Source organism: Homalodisca vitripennis, chromosome 1 (assembly GCF_021130785.1).
Source record: "Homalodisca vitripennis isolate AUS2020 chromosome 1, UT_GWSS_2.1, whole genome shotgun sequence".
Classification (NCBI taxonomy): domain Eukaryota; kingdom Metazoa; phylum Arthropoda; class Insecta; order Hemiptera; family Cicadellidae; genus Homalodisca; species Homalodisca vitripennis.
In genome coordinates this window covers 103,753,793-103,774,801 of record NC_060207.1, presented here as the reverse complement: position 1 = coordinate 103,774,801, position 21,009 = coordinate 103,753,793, and the positions used below count along the sequence as shown (strand labels likewise).

Here is a 21,009-nt window from a genome sequence, read left to right as displayed (position 1 = left end):
GACAACATCCTAATAAATATTACCAAAAGAAAGAAAAACTGTGATGGTCATCCTGTCATGGCTATGGATATGCTATCAGAGGAGGAAACCATTTAAAATCCTTTTCAAGGACACTGTCTCTGAAGAGATGCCATTTTCAACTCTGAATTTCATGCCCATGGACAAAAGAGGGCAACCATATAACGTTTGCAATATTGATCAGGGTACATTGAACACAAGGAATCGGTCTGTAACTCAATAAAAAAAGCAAGACATGTTGGACCTGCTCCCATACATCCCTCCAGAGCCTTTACAATTACTTCCAGAGACTTGTCACTAACGGGGATGCTGTAGATGTGAGCACATTACAGGACTTGGATGAAGACAGTGACAATGACTAATAAATATGTGCTTTATTTGTGATTTATTGTAAAAGAGTAATGTTTTACTGATTTAAATGTTGTTTGTTCTAATTAACACACAAAAAAACCAGCACAAGTGGTTTAAGTACTTTTAAGTGCTCTAAACTAAAAGAAATTCAAAATATTTGTTTAAATATTAAATTAAGTTAAAAATAAATTTTTTGTTAAGTTTTAATGAAAAATATAGTAAAAGAGTACAATACTGATTTTTTAATAAATACATCAGAAAACTCTTTAGTATCCCAAAACAAGAAATATATGACAACAACTAGTGCTTTAACAGGCTCAGTTTACATTAATGGTAAATTTTTTTACTTTTAACTTTTTTAATGTCTTCACTGCAGATTTGAAAATTTCCTAAATTGTTGATGCATAACAATATTTTATACATTTAACAGATATGAGTAAACTAGTGAATGAATATTGTTTATAGATAAATATCTATGTTATCACTTACTTTAAATGATCTATGTAGATGTAGAACTACATCACAGAAAACATATCTCAGGAGAAGTAGCCGCAGAAAGTCATCTCCAAAAAACTGAAGATATGCTGGATCTAAACATACCATTCAATGTTGATTTCAACTATCTATAAAGAGTTATAATCTTACAACTAGATGTAGGTTTTCATATAACATTTTTCAATACCTAAATGAACTGTAACATAGGGGCTACAAGGATAAAGTTTGGTGTGTTGGTAAGACTGCAAACATCAAAACCAAAGGATTTTGAAAATGCAATTTACATGGTTTTTGGGTCTAAATGCTTGGATAAATTGTCGAATCTACGTATAAATCAACAACTTTGAATAACATAGCCAAGTGGGAATCGATCAAACCAATTATTTCCAAGCTGTTGATGCACCCAAAACATTTAAAAATTACCTTAGATGACCTCATGATTGGCTATTGAACACCACGGTAGCTAATAATGGGAGTGCCATAATAATACGTTTCTGTAGACTATAGCAGTGAAAATGATATTTATTTGTTTGCTTTTTAAATTAATGAAGTTCATCTAAATATTTACATTTCTGTGTTAAATTACTAATAACTGTCAACCGAGAGGACTGTTAAATTATTGCGGTCTATTTCTGAATAAAAAGTATAATATCTTATTACAGAGTCAAGATACTCAAAATAAAAATTATTCTTGATTGCAAACTTCATCAATATCATAAAATTTGATGTCTTATCAAGTATATTTTGACCTGGTAATTTTTAACATTATGATAAAAGAATACTTCTCAAGTTAATTACTTGAGCACATATTATAAAGAAAAGGAAGAAAAATTATAATCAACATTTGTCAAAAAGTTAGAGTACCGGTATGTTTAAGCAGAATACATTGACATAATGAACTATAGTTGGAATAAATAAGATTAAGGGTACTGCATTAAATTCTTTTTTATATAAGAATTTACACACACACACATTATTGGTCTTTTATGGTACAATTTTACCTCATCATAAGTCAATATAATATTAATAGCTGTTGTAACAGTAAACTAATAGTACACTTTTTTGTCTGTTGACTATCATGTAATCTAGTGAAAACAGATACAGACAGCTGGTAAAATAAGGGTTAGCATAAAACAGTACAGTTTAAAACTTGCTAAGCAGTCTGAAATTCCTCTACATGTCTGGTTTAAAATTCATCACATGAAATGGGATGAATCCAACACACTACACTAAGAATTTTTTTTAAACATGAACTAATTGAAGTTTTGTATCAAACACCAATTAGTAGTAGGTTTCATCACTAGGAGCAAAATTGGTTGTTTTTCTGCGCAATTTTGTCTTATGAACAAGGTGTAGGCAGAGTTGGAAATACAATTAAGTTTCTAAAGACTCTTTTGCTCTGTGTTTGGTGAACCATAGTTTTATCATACATGAAACAAAATTAAAACTTACATATTTCATTAACATTTTTATTACATAATAATTTTACATAATAATAATAATAAACATCTTATTGATATACAACAGCCTAAGTTGTGTTATCAATGTCAATATTAAATACAAAACAATTTTGAACTAGACATATTTTCTACTAATATCTTACTATAAAAAAATTAAATATAAATGAGTAAAATCTTGGTGATGTCCAAATAATAAAAGATAAAAATATGTTTAAAATGTATAAAATGTAATATAATAATACCATTAAGATTACATACCAACAATCACTCTATGGACCAACTTATGTCAAAAACAGCTGTTATTTGTGCAGGATGATAAAATAGTTGTTTTACTGTGACTATTTTGTGTTTATACTTTTCAGGACCACTTTGTGATCAGACATTTTAAAGTATTATAATTTTGTACTATTTAAATTTTTTATTCTTGAAATAACAGAGGAAATGACTGGAAATATAAGTAAAACTTTCTGAGTCAACTAATAGTGATTATTGTTACTAAAATTATTAGAATCATTCAAATAGTTGAAATATTGTAAATATAAAAAAAATGATATACATGAACTGAACGTACCTATTCTACTGCGGCCAAACAGTCTACTTGCTTCTGTCACAAATCTGTCGATGAATGACTGACAGCGCTCCCAGTGGTGTATGGGGACATTGAGAATATTGCAGATGAAGCAGAACGCTGTCAGTGGACTATGTAGAAACAGGGTGAACAGACTTCCATTGTGCTGATGATCTGAAAGAATGACAAAATCAAAAATAAAAATATTCATGTACTATCCTTATTTTTATTTCAATATTACTAGTACTGTTTTTATTAAAATGTGACAGCAATAATGCTTGTAATATTCAGTTTATGTATGAAGCAATAAATGATTTTACTCAAATTTTGATGAAACAGTAAAGTAAATTTGAACTTTTACAGTTGTAAGTAGTAGGATACATTCAAAATTTCTAGATGTAATTCTTTAGTTGATCACATTTTTTTAATTAAATTCTCAAGAGAACTTATATTTTAGAATATTAAAATGATTTAGAGAAATGTCAAAATTCTAGGAATAGATCACTTTGGATCTGAGTTAAAGATACTGCAGGTTCAAATCCTGCCTGTTACCAGAGCCGAATTTACAAATCTACAGGTGCTGGCCAGGTGTTTTGTGCAACCCTCTCTCCCCCATGTTGAATTTAAAATTATGATTATTTAAAAATATATTGTAATTTTGAAGATGGAGCTTGAATTGGCTACTATTAACTTAATTCAATTTAAAACACACAAAACCAATACTTAAAAACTTTTATTCTTGTGAGGTCACGATGTGATGTGTCTGACAAAGATAGCTTTGCTATCAGTTAAATTTAAGAATATAATTTACTTGAAACTTCTTTAAAATATTATAAAAATACATAAATATACAGTTTCTCTCTATTTATATTTATATGGAGTGCATCACTAGCTGAGAGTAACACAATTATATGTGACTTGTTAATGTTATGACATAGTGAAATTTTAAGGTTCGAAATTTTATATCTCCTGTTTTGTGAACTGCTTTTGTTTAATAAATAGTTCTACATTTCAATGAATTACCCATTTATTAAACAGTAGCTTTTGCTTGAATAACGATAAGACAAAGCTAAAAATTTTTCACTACCTTATACCAAACCCAAGTCAAATCCACCATAAACAAAACATACAACAACCCTATATTACTTATGGCCATCTACTCGTAAATGTATATTAATTAATATGTATTTTAATGTAAGTGAATGAAAAAGTTTATTTCCGAATTGGAAATTTAACCACAAACAAAGCAGTTGAGATACAATAACGGGATTTACATTAAAATGTTGCTTGTTTATTTCTGTGTTTAGAGAATAAGTTTTCCGACTTTCTTTCAGTTTTTATGTTGATAACATTGAAAAAGTTTACAGTTTTTGGTATTTTTCAACCAAATTGTAACTTTAAAACTTCATAATTCTGATACTTTGATAATCCGATTAAGACCAAATTTGTATACAATATAGAGACAAATGCATAGACAGAAAAAGACTTTTTGAGAATGTAGTTTTAGAATTACATAAAACATTTGTTATTAAATTACCATCTTAATTTTTATTCTTGACCGGGCAGTTCAAAATATTCAGTATTGGTCATGTTATGAAGGTATTAAAGTCATTGTCTTAGCCGTGTAATTTTATAAACCAGTATTTACAACATTTAATTTTGAACAAAGATTTCTCTGATAAGGTTTTTAATTTACCAAAGTCGACGCCTGTTTGTTTGAATGTGCTAACTACCAGTTTGTTGAGAGCGGTGTTTCCATGGGAAAACAATTTGCGAAATAGATAATTGTATTAGAATTCCTTGGCAAGATCGTGACCGTTCGCTTTAAATGACTATTATCTTTTATAAGGAAAAATGTCTTTTGATAATCTTGGATTTTAGAATTGAATGAACAAAAACTATAGAAATATATTTGATGATAAGAAAATCTAGTAATTAGTGGTGTTTAAGTCCACGTTCCTCAATTTCTGGTTGAAAGCTCTAACACTTGAGCTCTGAGACTATAACATTGTCATATCACTGTCATATTCTTCTTGTTAAATATTTTAAAAGAATAATTAAAATATGGCATGAATATAATGGTGGGATAACTACTTTATCCCCGTGCAGTAGACAATGATATTTGAATTTCATACAAATATGTGAAAACTTATGTGGCCCTCTGGTGGCTGAGGCATAGTGGTAAATCTGATCTATGACCCAGAACTAGAACCATCACCCTTGTACAATTGACTTCCCCTTATTTAGTTTGATAAGATAACACACAGGCTATTGGTCCATGAGGGTGGGCTTTAAAAGTTTTACAAAGGGCGCCTCTTTTTTATTTATTTTTTAACAAACAAACAACAGTACTCAAACAATCTTATATTTAATACATATGTGATAAACCAAACAATACATACATATTTTGTAAATATATAAAAAGTATTTAGAGGAAATGTTCATTAACATAATTGGTAAGTGCAATTATTGATGCAGTTGTACTTCTCAGTGTAGTGTATATTGAGCCAACAACATATGTCCAGTACCTTGAAAGCTTGGTGGAATATCCTGAGGAGACATGAGTACTACCATTGGCTGGCCGAAGTACCTTGGTATGTGCTGGAATACGAAGCTATTGTCAGAGTCGACGATTATAAAGAACGGTTTCCTGGTGAACGGGTGAAGGTCCCCAGGGTAAAGGCTGGAAAATTTTGTTTAAGTTTAAAATATAAATAATTATGATTAATCTATGTATATATATATATATATATATATTTAAACACATATGTGAAAGAAACGGCCAAATACAAAATAATTGAATCGTAAAAAGTTAGGGCTCTGTGGTGTAATGGTAGCACATTCACCCGGCAAGTGAGAGATCCAGGTTCGAGTCCCGGCGGAGCAAGTACTTTTTGCAATTCAATGTTTATTAAAATTTTATATATATATATATATATATATATTATATACACACACACACACACACACACACACACACACACACACACACACACGCACATATAAATATAAAATCATAATAAAATAAAGTTATAATTAATTCTCTTACTCGTTTTCAAATAATTAATAATAAGCTCCATTTTGGTAATTTTGATTTGTTAAAAACCACACCATCTCATTAATTTGAATGATTGAAAAGCCAGCATCTTCTCACTTATTGTTGAACATAATAATAAAAAAGTCAGAAAACTCTCACTAACCTTTCAAATGATAAAACATTTCTTATTTCAAAATAACTTTTTGAATGATTTCAAATAATAAATGGAAAGGCAGTCATGGGACTGATGTCAGACTTCTTATAACGGCTTGTGAACATATATCTTTAAAAAGTACATTTGGTAATTATTAAATTAAAAGATCTACTTATTAGCAAATTCAAAGTCCTTAGTTTAAAGTTTGTTATTAACGATAAATGGTTTGAAAGGATTACAGAATTTCTGATATTTGCCATCTTTATATGTTACAAAAGATACCTTTCCTTTTCTATTATAATAATGATGGCAAATGTCAGAAATCATGTTATCCTTTCAAATTCAAAGGAGATATGCTCAGAAGGTGGAGGGATGCCCTCTGTTCAGAATGTTTAAACTGCAAATCCAATTTGTGACACATACTTGAAAATCGAATAATAAGGAACAATTTCAGCACGAAGTTTAGGTAAAATAGGAGGGTCAAAGATCAGTAAAGATGAAATGTATAACTGTATTTTGGATAGTTATATGTCTGTTCAACATGCATGGTGAGTGAGCTTAACTTAGTCAATCCATTGTTAAAGGGTTGATATAACCAAAAGATACATTTCTGACACCATGCAATGTCAAGAAGATGCAATTCCTTGTTTTTCTCTACCTTCTCACAGTACACCATCTGTACGTATTGTCCAGTCAGTTTCTTTGTGAAATGTTAGGTGAAAGGTTCTACACTTTATTTCAAATGGAGTTGGATTTTGTTCTTTTACTAACAGCAAAAAAATCTAATTTGGGATCAATTTATGCGAAGAGGTTGGTGTTAGTACATTTTGAGATATTACTCATTTTTAGTTAAAATATAATATCACAAAATAATAAAGAGCAAACTTGAATCTAATAACTATCCTTTTAATCTTCTAAATTTATTTTCATTGATACAAATATTGAGAAGAGAGGATGTGGCTGTATTAGTATTACCACTCTGCATAATTAAATGGCCACAGTACAATTTTTAATTGAGTACTCTATAGTGTTACATACCAATGCATTTCCTTCAGGTGCATTCCTTTTTTATTCATATGGTCACTTTCACGTTTGCTGCTTGTAATAACACCTCCGAGATCATATCCCGCTGAAATTAAACATTAAACAGTTAGTATATGTAAGCTCCAATTTTATAAACTAATCAGTTTAACAACATACAAAAGAAAAAAAGAAAACTATTGGGCATGGTCACTGGATGGACACCATATTGTTTGCAGCTATAAAATTAGTACACTTACAAAATTTTACTTCTCTGCTATAATTATGTAGAGTAAGAGAAAGTGTTGTGATGGCAAAACTTAGATTTTCATTTTCAGTGGAAGCGTCAGTTTTGGAATCCCTTGAGGGAAACAGTGGTTCTTAGGAAAATGTCCATCTGTACTGTTTATGTGTATAAGGATAGAGCATGATCAAGCAGAGACCTATTTTTACAAAATACTGCATGGAAAAGTAGTTATTATATACCAAGTGTTTCTAATATTTTTCAGTTTTAATCTGATGCAGTAGATTTTAATTTAGGAGTTTGTAGTATTTTTAAAATAGTATCATGACTGTAATAAACTCTCTTATATAATAATGTACCGGTACTAAAAATTATATTTACTTATCGTAAACAATTTTTCAAGAAATAATAAATTTGTTTATTTAAAAATTTAATATGAAATGACAATGCCAAAAAAAATCTCAGAGCATTTATATTGATTTACCTTAAAGTACAGAAATTCAACACAAAAATATTTGATGAGGTATAAAAACTTGTTAAAAAACAATGCGTTTCCATATTTTATATACTGTTATAATGATTGTACACCCTACTACTATATTATATACACTATTATTGATCACATAAAATTCTTTTATATCTATGTGATAGAACAATTTTTGGTTTCTTGCCAACACATTTTATATTCTGACCTCAATTGACCAATCCACTACCAAATGTTCAACCTGCAGAGTGTTTTACTGTATTATTTTTCACAAAGTGTTGACTAAGATCATACTTAAGACCAAAGAAACGGTGGAAGTTTTAGAGCCAAGTCAAATGGGTACAGATAATAGAAAATTTTCCATAAATATTTATTTGGAAATTCATATGTTGCTGAAGCTCATTATCATGAATAAAAATAAAACATTTTTTGACAAAATTCTTCATAGTTTTTTCAGTACAGCAGGTTTTTGTAAAAACTTCCTAGCAATGGCCTGTGTTTTTGTCACGCCTCTTGAATTTTTCCATCTAACTTAATACTTTAATACTTTTTACATAGTGTAAGATTAAGCACCCTGGATTAAACACAATAGTTTAATATTTCTGTACTCTGGCTTAATCTTGAAGGCGATACCTACAGCTCCCTGGCAGTAAATTAAACAACTACGTAATGTTTAACTAGACTGTTCAGAATTAAAAAAAATATCTAATTAGCACAATAAGGGAATTACCAAAGAGAATGAATGTGTTCATCTCAGTGACACACCCACAAATCTTCTATGGGAGGTGTCTGGAACACCAGGGAGTCGGGGTTATGGAAATCCCTCCAGATCAGTAGGGGGGTTCAGAGACCCTCCCACGGGAAATGTTTGAAATATTAGGAGTAAGAATAAGAATAATTTATTTAAATATAGAACACAAAGGTTTTCTGTGCAAGTCAACACTCAGTAGCCTAATTATACGAAAGCAATAGAACGGAACAGTTTACAATTGAGCATGCAACCTAAATGTAAAACACAGTACATTCTTGTAAAAGTTATTACAATTATTCTTACTACAAAACACTATTGATCTCATCAATACATAGGTATCACGAAAGCATTGTGAAAACTGTAAAAAGACTTCATGATAAGCCTTTAAATACTTTTAAAAAATGTTTTAATTTGTTTGTATTTTGATTACATTTGGAAGTTAATTGTAGAGTTTAGGACTAAAATAAAAAAGTTTTGGGAAGGTTGATCCTTAATCGATCCAAAATTAGGTAATTTCTGTGTGAAGTATAGTAATCATGATTTAAATTAGGAAACAGATTTATATTTCGTAAAACATACATTGTCGAATGAAAAATGAGAAGGGATGTCAAAATCAAGATTCCACTAGATCAGAAATGCTCTCTACAGCTTTCATCTGGTCTCATTTCCCAGACGACTCTCAACATTCTCTTTTGAAGAGTAAATATCCTATTAAAGTTGATGACACAAAAAAATCTCCAAAATCTGTAGCTAAAATAGGCCTAAGTAACAGTTTTAGAACTTGTTCAAAGGCAAATGTAGAAAGGCACCTCAGGGCAAATGTGACTGATTCAGCAGTTTCATTAATGTGTTTATATCGATATTCCACTTCAGGTAAAAATCAAGATGGACCCATAAGAAACTTACAGAAAAAATACTATTTATTTCATTGCCACTAATTTATAAATATTAGGAACATTTTGGGAAGTTTGGAAACAAAATTACACATATTCGTTTTAGAAAAGTTTAAGAACAGAAGAAGAAAGTTTATTGGTGCAGAATCAGTCAGAATCAAAGACGCTATAGCTTAATATTGTTCCAAAAGAGTATAAAACTAACAATTATTTAGAATTATTTAGGGTCATCCTGGAAGGAGATAGTACCCTGAAATCTTCCAGAGGTACTAAGAGTGGGTTTTGATAGGATACAAAGAATGTTCTGTTTAGTGAAAAAACCCTCCTCATCAGTCTCTTTGAACTTTGTTACATTGGACTTCTTGAAAAATACTCCTACATATCCGTCATCCTCGACTTCAATAACCTTGGTAACATATAACCAGAACAATTTCTTCTGCTTCCTCACCACTCTCATAACTGTGTTGTCTCCAACTAGACAGGAAGGGGATGAAGGTTTGTCTGCATCATATAGGTGATCTTCAGAGGTGGTTGCCAATCGAAATTCTTTTTCGCTGTCTTGGATTGAGTAACCCGATTCACCTTCAGAAGATACTTCTTCAGAAACAGGTGCAGTAGTCTTTCTTTTTAGGTTTACATAGTCCACTCATAGAAGGTGCTTGGGATGGGGCAGTTGAAGGTCCTGCTACCGGGGCTGAAACTTCAGATTATGCTTCATTGAAGTTGTTTTCTCCCACACTTCATCCAAGCGTTACAGAGACTTTTATCCTTTTCTTTCTTTGTTTGGTACCATCTCCCTGCCTAATAGTTTTTAGAAGTTCTAGTAAATTAGAATCCAAGGCCTGTGCCTGTGTTGACTCTCTTTGGGGTTACTGGTACTGTTATTGCTCTTGGCAGAAGGAAGCATCTCCAGAACTTTCTGGCGTCTTAGGGGAAACTATTCCACACTTCTTGAATCCAGCAAAGACATTCTCTTCCTTGAGAGATTCGAACAACCGTTTTAAGAGAGGGGGAAACTTGTCCTATGGTAGAGAAGCCGAGCTCTTCCGGGGTCCCTTCTTCCACTCCTCTAGAATTATGTGTATTTGTATGTGTGTGTGTGTGTGTGTTTGTGTGTGTGTGTGTGTGTGCGCATTTGTGTGTGTGTGTGTGTGTGTGTGTGTGTGTGTGTGTGTAGATAAATACAGGGTGATTCAAAACTAAACGGCAATCTCTCGAGAGCTTATTCTATAGCTAAAAACAAGTAAAAAAGTTCATATAACCATATGCCCGGAAACGCTTCGTTAGCGAGTTACGATTAGCGAAAGATTTCGCCCGGATTTCAGAACCCTTGGTGAAGTCAGGCCGTATAAAAATGGTAAAGGTAGTTACAAAGATACAAATACGATTGTTTTTTATGTTTTTATATCTGACAAATTTATTAAAATTCGTCCCAGAGCTGTAAATGCAATACTTTCAGAGATATCTTACGTAAAACACAAGAATTGGTGCAAAGAAATAACACATTTTTGTGTTTAACGTAAGATTACTTCCATAAATGTTAAATAAAGGTCATTTTTTTCTTAAACAGATTTGTAGAACATTTAATTCTGAAAAGATTCATGTGAATTACTTAGGAAAAAAAATTAAGAATAGGTATTGAAATGTAGCTTTATTTAAAAATAAAACAGACGCACAAAAATGCATATTCTTATCTGCATAAAATATTAACTAATGTTTAGGTTGTGAGTAACAGCTGATCATTTATTCAACACTTTTTATCGTCATATTTTCTTTGCAAAGGTTGGCAATATCAGCTGATCAACAATTAAGTTCATGAAGTAATATTTGAATAACCTTTATGGAGGTTTTTGTATTGTGGCGTGTGAAGATTGTATTTTGTGAGATCCTGTGATTATTTGGAAATATTTTATACAAGTGTATAAAATATTTTATTAAATATTTATTTTTAAAATATTTTATTAAATATTTTTATAAAAGTGTATGTAATTATCTTAGTAAATAATGGCAGATAATGTAAATGGTATGTATTCGTTTGAAGAGTATACGGACATGATACTGATTTACGGCAAAGTTAACAAGAATGGTTTAGCTGCAGTTCAGGAATATCGTGATACTTTTCCACATCGAAGAACACCTGATCGCAAAACATTTGAAGCTGTGGAGAGACGACTTAGAGAAACTGGTAGCTTTAAACCGAAGCGAATAGATACTGGTCGTCAACGTAGCGCAAGGAACTATAATAATGAACAAGCAATAATAAATGCTGTAGAATTATCACCAACCACAAGCACCAGACGATTATCACGTCAGTTAAATATTTGCCAGTCAAGCGTATGGCGGACACTTCATGAAGCACAGTTGTACCCATTCCATATAACACGTGTTCAAGACTTATTACCGCAAGATCTTAATAAACGGAAGATGTTCTGCCGCTGGTTAAGAAGAAATTGTTTACGACATCAGTATTTTCTTCGGCGTATTCTCGTTACTGATGAATCCTGTTTTACTAGAAATGGAATTGTAAATTTTCGTAATACCCATACTTGGGCGTACGACAACCCACATGAAACTGCGACGAGGCATTTTCAACATACATTTTCAGTCAATGTATGGCTTGGTGTTCTGGGTGATAATTTGATTGGTCCATTTTTCCTCCCTAATCGACTTAATGGAGTAGCGTACTTAAATTTTTTAAGAACAAACCTGCCTACCCTCTTGGAAGATATTCCTGTTCAAAACAGAATAAATGCATGGTTTATGCACGACGGAGCACCTCCACATTTTTCTAATGATGTGAAAAACTATTTAAATGATACATACGGTAGACAATGGATTGGTCGAAATGGACCAGTAAAATGGCCACCACGTTCTCCTGACCTCACGCCAGCAGACTTTTTCTTATGGGGTTGGATGAAGTCAATTGTTTATTCAAAACGGATTAACACCATAGAGGAGTTACGAAATCGCATTACAGAGGCGGCAGAAACTATCAAGAATGCTCCAAACGTTATGAAACGCGCTAGAAAAGAGTGGATTCGTCGTGCGAAAACGTGCATTGCTAACAACGGAGGACACTTTGAGCAACTATTATAGGTGATTATTACAGTTTTATAAAGGTAAATACATTTTATGTTAATGTTCAGTCTAGAATAAATGATCAGCTGTTACTCACAACCTAAACATTAGTTAATATTTTATGCAGATAAGAATATGCATTTTTGTGCGTCTGTTTTATTTTTAAATAAAGCTAAATTTCAATACCTATTATTAATTTTTTTCCTAAGTAATTCACATGAATCTTTTCAGAATTAAATGTTCTACAAATCTGTTTAAGAAAAAAATGACCTTTATTTAACATTTATGGAAGTAATCTTACGTTAAACACAAAAATGTGTTATTTCTTTGCACCAATTCTTGTGTTTTACGTAAGATATCTCTGAAAGTATTGCATTTACAGCTCTGGGACGAATTTTAATAAATTTGTCAGATATAAAAACATAAAAAACAATCGTATTTGTATCTTTGTAACTACCTTTACCATTTTTATACGGCCTGACTTCACCAAGGGTTCTGAAATCCGGGCGAAATCTTTCGCTAGGCGTAACTCGCTAACGAAGCGTTTCCGGGCATATGGTTATATGAACTTTTTTACTTGTTTTTAGCTATAGAATAAGCTCCCGAGAGATTGCCGTTTAGTTTTGAATCACCCTGTATAAGGGTTGTAGTATGAAAGGGGGCAAGTAACAATTGAATGAATTTGTATACATTTTTAAGAAAATTTTAACAACAAGTATGAAAATTTTAAAAATAATCTAAATTCTATCTATCTCTCTGAAATCACATAACTAGAAATCGATCACAAAATAAACTTTTTAAATGATAGAACATGTGAATCCGAAAAAAATTCGAATAAAACTAATTAAAAACTTGAAAGATGTTTTGTGTAAACCATTTGCATTCATTTTCAGCCTAAGCATTCAAACTGGTATTTTTCCCGAAAAAATTATAATAGCTACAATAAATCCAATCTACAAAAAAGAAGGAAGTTTATCTGATCCATCAAATTTTCATAAAATAGTCTATTACCAAATAATTGTCAAGATATTTTAGAAATGTTTGTATGAGAGAGTATATAGTTTTTTTATTAAATATAATATTTTATCAGTAAATCACAAATTGGTTTTAGAATTATAAGAAAATACAGAAGAAACAATAGATTTAGTTGTTAACAGTAATAATAAAAACACACTGGTAAATTCCTAGATCTTAAAAAAGCTTTTTGCTACTGTAAATTTTAAGATATTACTGTACAAACTGTAAAATATAGGAGTCAGAGGTAAGATTTTTAATTTATTCAATAGCTATCTTGATAGCAGATTTTGTAATGCAAAAATTGACAAAGAAATCTCATATTTAGAAAACATAACACATGGTGTTCCCCAAGGAAGTTGTCTTGGCCCTCTTTTGTTTTTGATCTATATTAATAGTGCCACAAATCTAAATGTACATGGAGGATTGGTACTTTTTGCAGATTACACAGCCTTATAGTTAAGGGCAAAGACTTATATATATATATATATATATAAAAAAATAAAAACAAAAGAGGAACTGGAAATAATTTAGAAGGGGTTACAACAAAATGAATTTACACTAAACATACATAAAACAGAATATATAGATTTTTTAAACAGATGACCAATTAAAACATAAATTGTAAAATAAAACATCTCTCAAACCATTATATGTCTGTAAAGAAGGGAATTGTATACTAACAAGAATTTTCTTCTTAAAATCAGATTTTATCTTGCCTTTTTGATTTTTGCTAAAGTTTACGTCCACAAATTTTCTCTCTATTTGCTAAGCTGATTTTTCTTCAATCCCCATTCCCAATCTTCTCTTTAAAAACATTGCTCCAGTTGTCATAAATGCAAATTTTTCATCTAAACTAAGATTTTTTGTTAAAAATCCATCAATTGCTTGGTATTGTAAAAATGTATTTGTAACATGCCTAGATTTTGTATTGTTATGTTTCACATAAAAAAATATTGTGTTCCATTGCAGTTTTATCTCATTTATTTATACCAGCACCTCCCTTTTTTAGTCTTTTATCAACCTTTGTTCCAGGCCCCAGATACTGGGGATGGCCTGGCATGTGCAATTCAAACGGTAAATTGGTAATAAGATTGTTTAAAAATCCGCTCCTTCTATTAGAATTGGTGAAAAATTCCGTGTGGTATTTCAATCAATTCATCAAGTTTATTCAAAATAAAATCTTTAATTGCTTTCTTTTTATTCAAAAAATTGTTTTCATCATTTTCTTGACCATAAATGTAGTTAATAATACTTTAAAGTTTTGCTAAATAATTGATATAACTATATTCTATCTTGTTATCACTGAATTTTCTTATTCCAGAACCCTCAATTTGATCTCGGTTTTCCCAAATTTGTTGAAAAAATTCATATATTTTATCTCTGCTTGATTTTGGGTTTTTAGTCAATGGATCATTATTTGTATTGATCAAATCAGATTTCCATAAAATTTCAGTATACTGATAGAGGCTTGAAAAATGAATGCCATCACTTTAAAATGTATATGGGAGAGGAAGATTTCAAAGAAATATTTAACTTATATAATTACATTACAAAACATGGATCTGAAAACTGCATTTCCCAATCTTTAAGTATTCATCAGGATTTTTCTTTACATTACCCGTCACCAACTTTACTGCAGAAAGAGTGTTTTCTGTTTTGATTTGTGTCATGAATATGAAGAGACCATCTCTTTCACAAGACATACAAAATTCTCTAATCTTGTTATGTTGTGAGAAAGACTTAACTCTCAGTACAGATTTTTCTGAAATTATAAACAAGTTTGCAAAGTTGAAAGCCAGAAAGAAAACTTTGATTTAAATTAGTTCAATAAATTGTTCAATATTAGAGATCATTAGCCTGATGTCTAAATAAACAGTAAGAGTTTTGTAAGAAGAATCAAATCAGCCTTTGTTGTTATTTTCTTTGATTAATGTACTAGGTAATCAAAATTAATAGTAGGTAAACATTTAGTTATTACAAATATTCAAATATTTTATCAACTAACTGTCTTCTGGATGTTTTGTAGACGAAAAACATCCGTCAGCTGAGATGTACAGCAACAGAGCTCCATTCGCTGGGAGCTCCTTGAATCCTGAAACAGACAATTTTACTTAATTATGCTTAAAAAAACCCCTTGGGCAAGTAACCATGTTAAACACATTTAAGAGTTATAACAGATTTTTTGAAATCCACAGATTTGATATTGGTTTGAATTTACCAAAAATGAGTGCATATTGATCAACTACTTTGTTTTGGATTTAAATATAGTGTTTTATTTATTATATTTCATTTACTAATTATTTTAATATTCTTATTTATTGACAAGTTTCATACAGTTTTTTATGTTCTCTCTGTATATTATTACTAAAAACTTTGAAGTTGAAAATTCATAATTTTGACTAAATAAATCAAACCAGACAAAAAGATTTAAAACTGAAAATGTTAAAATTAAAATAACACTATTGTTTTAACCAGAATTTAAATACATTTATACAAATTATTAGAACTCAAGCCTCAGATTCTTTATAATAAAAAAACTTCATATCTTAAAATGGTTTAATATATTCACTAAGACACCACTTGTGATCTGTTTTTGCAGGATTTCACATGTTTAATTTTTAGTTTTCATTTATGCTTCAGAGTCTGCGAGATATGAAGTAGGTCAACAAACAACATAATGCACTGTTTCTGATGTTAATTACTGAGGAAAAATAATGGACTACTTTTTTGATCAGATAATTTATTGCTACAAAATTAACTTGAAACCATACCAATGATGCTTCTCAAATGAACTTCTTACTGTTCAAAGTGAGAGGTCTTATCTCAGAGCCACCTACTTTAGGGTTTTCAGTCCCATTTAATGTAAGGCGACTCATTACAGTTATTTAGCATTTTTATTCAACTATTCATTGAATGTATTTGACATTAAATATCTTATAACTTGCTAGTTATACAACACTACTACATCACTTACCCGAGGCTAGGAAGACCATCACTTGGCTGAACGAAGGCTTGTACAGCAAATACTTGTGAGGATTTTCTCTCTTCAATGGTCGATCACCGTTTTCTTGACACCCTGTTACTACTGGGTATCCTACTCCTCCTTTCGTACTAGTTACTGAATAGCTTTTTTCCTAAAATATAAAATAAATGCTTTTTAAATACTGAATAAAATATCTTGTATTATAGAACTAAATAAACTATTTTAGAAGAAATAACATTTACAAAATATAACACAGGGAACCTGGTGTTAAAAATACTCACATTCACAAAACACGTTTTATAAAGGATTCCTGAGACTAATATAAAATTGAATTGGGCAGTAAATTTGTAATTAAATTTTGAAATTAAATTGCTAGTACAGTTGTGGCTATAGTTAAGTATTCATAGTTTTAGAAATTGTACTCCCAAGGCTACAAAGACATTTTCTTAACATTTTTCCTCTTACAATTTGATTTTTGAAATTGGTACTCTCATTTATCTACCTACCCTTCCAATGGCCAGAAACATTTGACCTGTAGAACTCTCAAACATGCGGGTACTCATAACAGCCCTCAGGTCTAAGCATGCAAAACATCTATAGGCATAGCATCTCTAGACTGATGATTTTGCACAATTATTCATCAAATAACCACTATGAACCACTTTATTCTTCACAGTTGGCACCATATGTTACAACTTTACAATTGTTACTCAATAATATTAACTGTATGTGGATCATTCACCCAAATGGATGTAAGCAATCTTCTCTTGTTTTTGTTGTGAAAATTCCCATATAAGTCCCCATTACAATATCTAAAATTGTATGAACAACTTACAAAAGGCACTCGTCCTGGGGCAGGGGAAGCGTCGTAAATATGGTTGAACTCATCTTGTGGTTCTCTCTCTAATGTCTGCAGCATCCTGAACATGTCCATTGTGAGTTCACTGAACTTGACCTAAAACACAATACACTTAAATTAAATAAGTCTTGTATACAAACATTTTTTAAGTTAACTCACAGTGAAAGATACCTGTCTAATATAACAAAGTTAAATGTATGCCTGACTTCAGGTCAACATGGGAGAGTTTCTGTTGTCCCACAGCAGACATCTTGGTTCGGGGGATGACTTTTACAACTTTCAATTTCAGTATAAGTAATAAAAGAGGAGTTTCTCAGCAAATTGAAACTCTCTTAGTTAACTCATTTGAAATTTATCTCCTTCACTGAATGCTTAGGCAATTAATACTTTGTATTGACTCATTTTAAGTATAACAATGAGTTTTAAGGATATTATCCTATATTTTACAATCGATAGATGTATAGCAACATTTCCCTGTACATCACCTGTACACAAGTAGATACAAGCCGAGTTCACTTGTGTCTGCAAAACCATGTAAATAAAAACTGCATTACCCAGAGACAAACATCTATTCAATTTTCAAAAAGGACAGGGCCTTATTGACATTGGGTGGACCATATGTCTATCTGTGCAATAACAATTGACAGAAAGGTCCTAGGGATTTGAAACTTAGTACATGGGTTCCTTTTGATGTAACAAAAAATCCTATTTATTGTTTGGTCAAAAGGGCAAAGGGCGGTCTGTCCATTTGTCTGTCCACTTGTGCGCTACTTCTTTCATTATGTTCTATTGGGTCCTTTGATACTCTATTGTTTCAATTTATTTTACTATGCATAAAGCAAAGATTGTGTATCAAAATTTCACTATGACAAAACAAAATAAGAGGATCTATCCCCTATCTGATAATAATGGGGCAATACTGCAATAGAAATGAATCCAACAAATAGGTGAATCTTAAACTTTTATCATATGAAAGAATTTAAACTTAAACATAATTTTAAACTATTATATACATACATACATATATATATTGTGTTATCATTGTTTCTCCATAACTTGTAATTTTAATAAAGCTGCAACAAAATATTAACAGATATAGATATACTTAAACATTGCTTAAGATTATAATCTGTGGCTGTTGAACATTACTGTTAAGCCTTCATTCACAATAAATTCACCTTTGTATATAGAGTGTTCTATAAACAACCCAAAAGGTAACTTATTTACGAATAGATTTAAGGTGTTCAAAACTATGTTGAAAATATACAAAACCAAAGCAACTTTAAATAAAAACAATGAATGTTCTACTCACTTGATCATTGCAATTTCCAACGATAAGTATTTCTTGCAACGACAAGTTCATCATTGTTGACTTCTCCACAGGAGGCGTTGTCAGTGGACTTAACCTATAGAACATAAACAGTAATAATTCCTTTTAAACACTTTTAACTGAAAAATATTTGTTTTAATTTTTGTATATTAGGTAAATTAATTATGGTGTTTTAAGGTGTAGTTTAGACGCATTTATTCTTTTTAGTTTTTAAAGAATGCACATACAGTAGTGATCTCAGGTGTTTTGGAACCTGTATTCACAACAAGTGAACCCTTTTATATTCTTGTACCAACGTGTATTATATTGTTTCATATAGTGTTTAACTTTTAGTATCATAAACAGACACATAGATGAACAAGGATGTCAATAAGAAGAATAGGAAAAATAAGAAAGATAAGATAAACCTGGTTAAACACAACAATGATCTCTGTTTAACCCTCTCAACTCTCACATGTGGATGGATTATTTTACCCATCACTATACCTGCAGATCTGATGGTCATTTTAATTTCTTATACTAAAAGTATATTTGGCTGTTATTGCCACTTACGATAATTAAGCAATGATTCCTCTTAGCACTTGTAATGTTAGACCCAAATCTCCATGGCGGCTAAATCCTGCACTAGGTGATCATACATAACAAGGAAGATAATGATTTTGGTTGTAGTATTGCACATCTGAGAGAGATCCACCATTCAATCTATCTACCATCATCAATCAGCCTGAAGATAAAAAATTATTATTACCACAAATGAAAATACTTAAGTGATTTTTACATAATCCATAAAAGTTTAATTCATAAAACTATCAAACACTTTACCTGTTAAATATTAGCCTATTTGAACAATATCTTCTGTTTTAATAGTAATTATGTATTGAATTTTATACTGGATTTACACAACACAGGTAGTGTTTGTTTATATTCATGAGGATGTTTATATGAAACATTTCTGCCTAATTGTACTATGTATCTTGTAGGGAATAAGATGCTAAAGTTTTAAAGTAGATCCAAGATTCATTATTTTTTCTATTAGTCTTAAATTACACAAGGAAAATTACTGTCATGATAAGGCTTTTTCAAAAATTCCTGAGTAGCTTAATAGGAACACCATAATATAGTCTGTTGTTTTAAAGTTCTTTTTAACTACAATCTTCATGGGTAATAAGTTGTTCCATTACACAATATAGCCTAATTGGGTTTTTACATGTGAATTAATTTTAACAAGGCAGTAGTTTATGAAATATATCTAGAGATGGACTAAAAGCACTGAAATATCTTACAGCTCTTATAGTTCAATTTTATAAATCCGGTAGTACTCTCTGCATATTTCTATTGGTTTGAGTCCAGTAATAGCCCTGATTGACTTTATTGTAGTGTTAGGACTCCATTTAAGTTTGTGGTAGATAATCCTTCCCAAGCTATTAAACCAAAACTTACATGGGATCAAAAAATTGAAAAGTAGTCTATTCTAGTTGTATCTGTGTCTGTTGTATTTTCTATCCTTCTAATTACGTAGATGTGCTTAACTTCTTGCACAGTTCATCTACATGGCTATTCCAGGAAAGTTGGTTACCAATTTTAAGTCCTGGGAAATTGGTTTTATTTGCTTGTAACACTTGAGTGACTACACAAACTCTTTAATTTCTTCTTCCAAAGAACAACTGTTTAGTTTTTAGTGAGTTCACAGCAAGATCACTCATACAGCAGTATTGGTATGATAAGTTTAGGGCTATAAAAGTGTTTATAGGCTACGCTGATCAGATGAGGTATGTTTTAGCATTAAGGTTGTATTGTCAGCATACAGAAGAGTGTGAGTGTAATTTCTTATATAGCTTGGTAAGTCACTGAGGAAGAGCATAAACAATACAGAACGCACCGAGTCATAGATAATGGTTTCAATTTTAGAGCCTTTGTGACTCCATTGACTGATGTCTTGATTTCAACAAGATGCATTCTGCCTTCCAGATAAGTCTTGGACCACTTTTTTGTAGTTTGTCCAGCACCAACAAAGTCTAGCTTTTACAGTATCAAGTTATGGCCCAGGCAGCCAAAAGTCTTGCTTGATTTAAAGTTTGTAAACATTTTTCGATGTGGTGTGAACCAGAAAACCTTGATGCTAGTCATTTATTTGTCATTTATTTATTTTACTGTATACTGTATTTTCCTGACACTATCCAGGCAACCATAATCAAGGTACTTATTGTATTAAAATGAAATGTACTATAATATGGACTAAAGTACAGAGGATGAGAGTACTCTCTCAT

General features: G+C 31.0%; 1 protein-coding gene across 1 annotated transcript in view; it reads right to left on the bottom strand.

Annotated features, from left to right (window-relative positions):
- LOC124368316 (protein SCAI) overlaps positions 1–21,009 on the bottom strand; it is a 65,236-nt gene that overhangs the window by 14,522 nt on the left and 29,705 nt on the right. Inside the window, exons 7-14 of the mRNA XM_046825592.1 lie at positions 18,725–18,818; positions 17,389–17,508; positions 16,545–16,704; positions 15,576–15,662; positions 7,122–7,212; positions 5,421–5,575; positions 2,896–3,066; positions 859–959 (exon numbers count right to left, since the gene is read on the bottom strand). Of these exons, the coding sequence (XP_046681548.1) occupies positions 859–959; positions 2,896–3,066; positions 5,421–5,575; positions 7,122–7,212; positions 15,576–15,662; positions 16,545–16,704; positions 17,389–17,508; positions 18,725–18,818 (979 nt within the window). The remainder of the gene's footprint in view (positions 1–858; positions 960–2,895; positions 3,067–5,420; positions 5,576–7,121; positions 7,213–15,575; positions 15,663–16,544; positions 16,705–17,388; positions 17,509–18,724; positions 18,819–21,009) is intronic.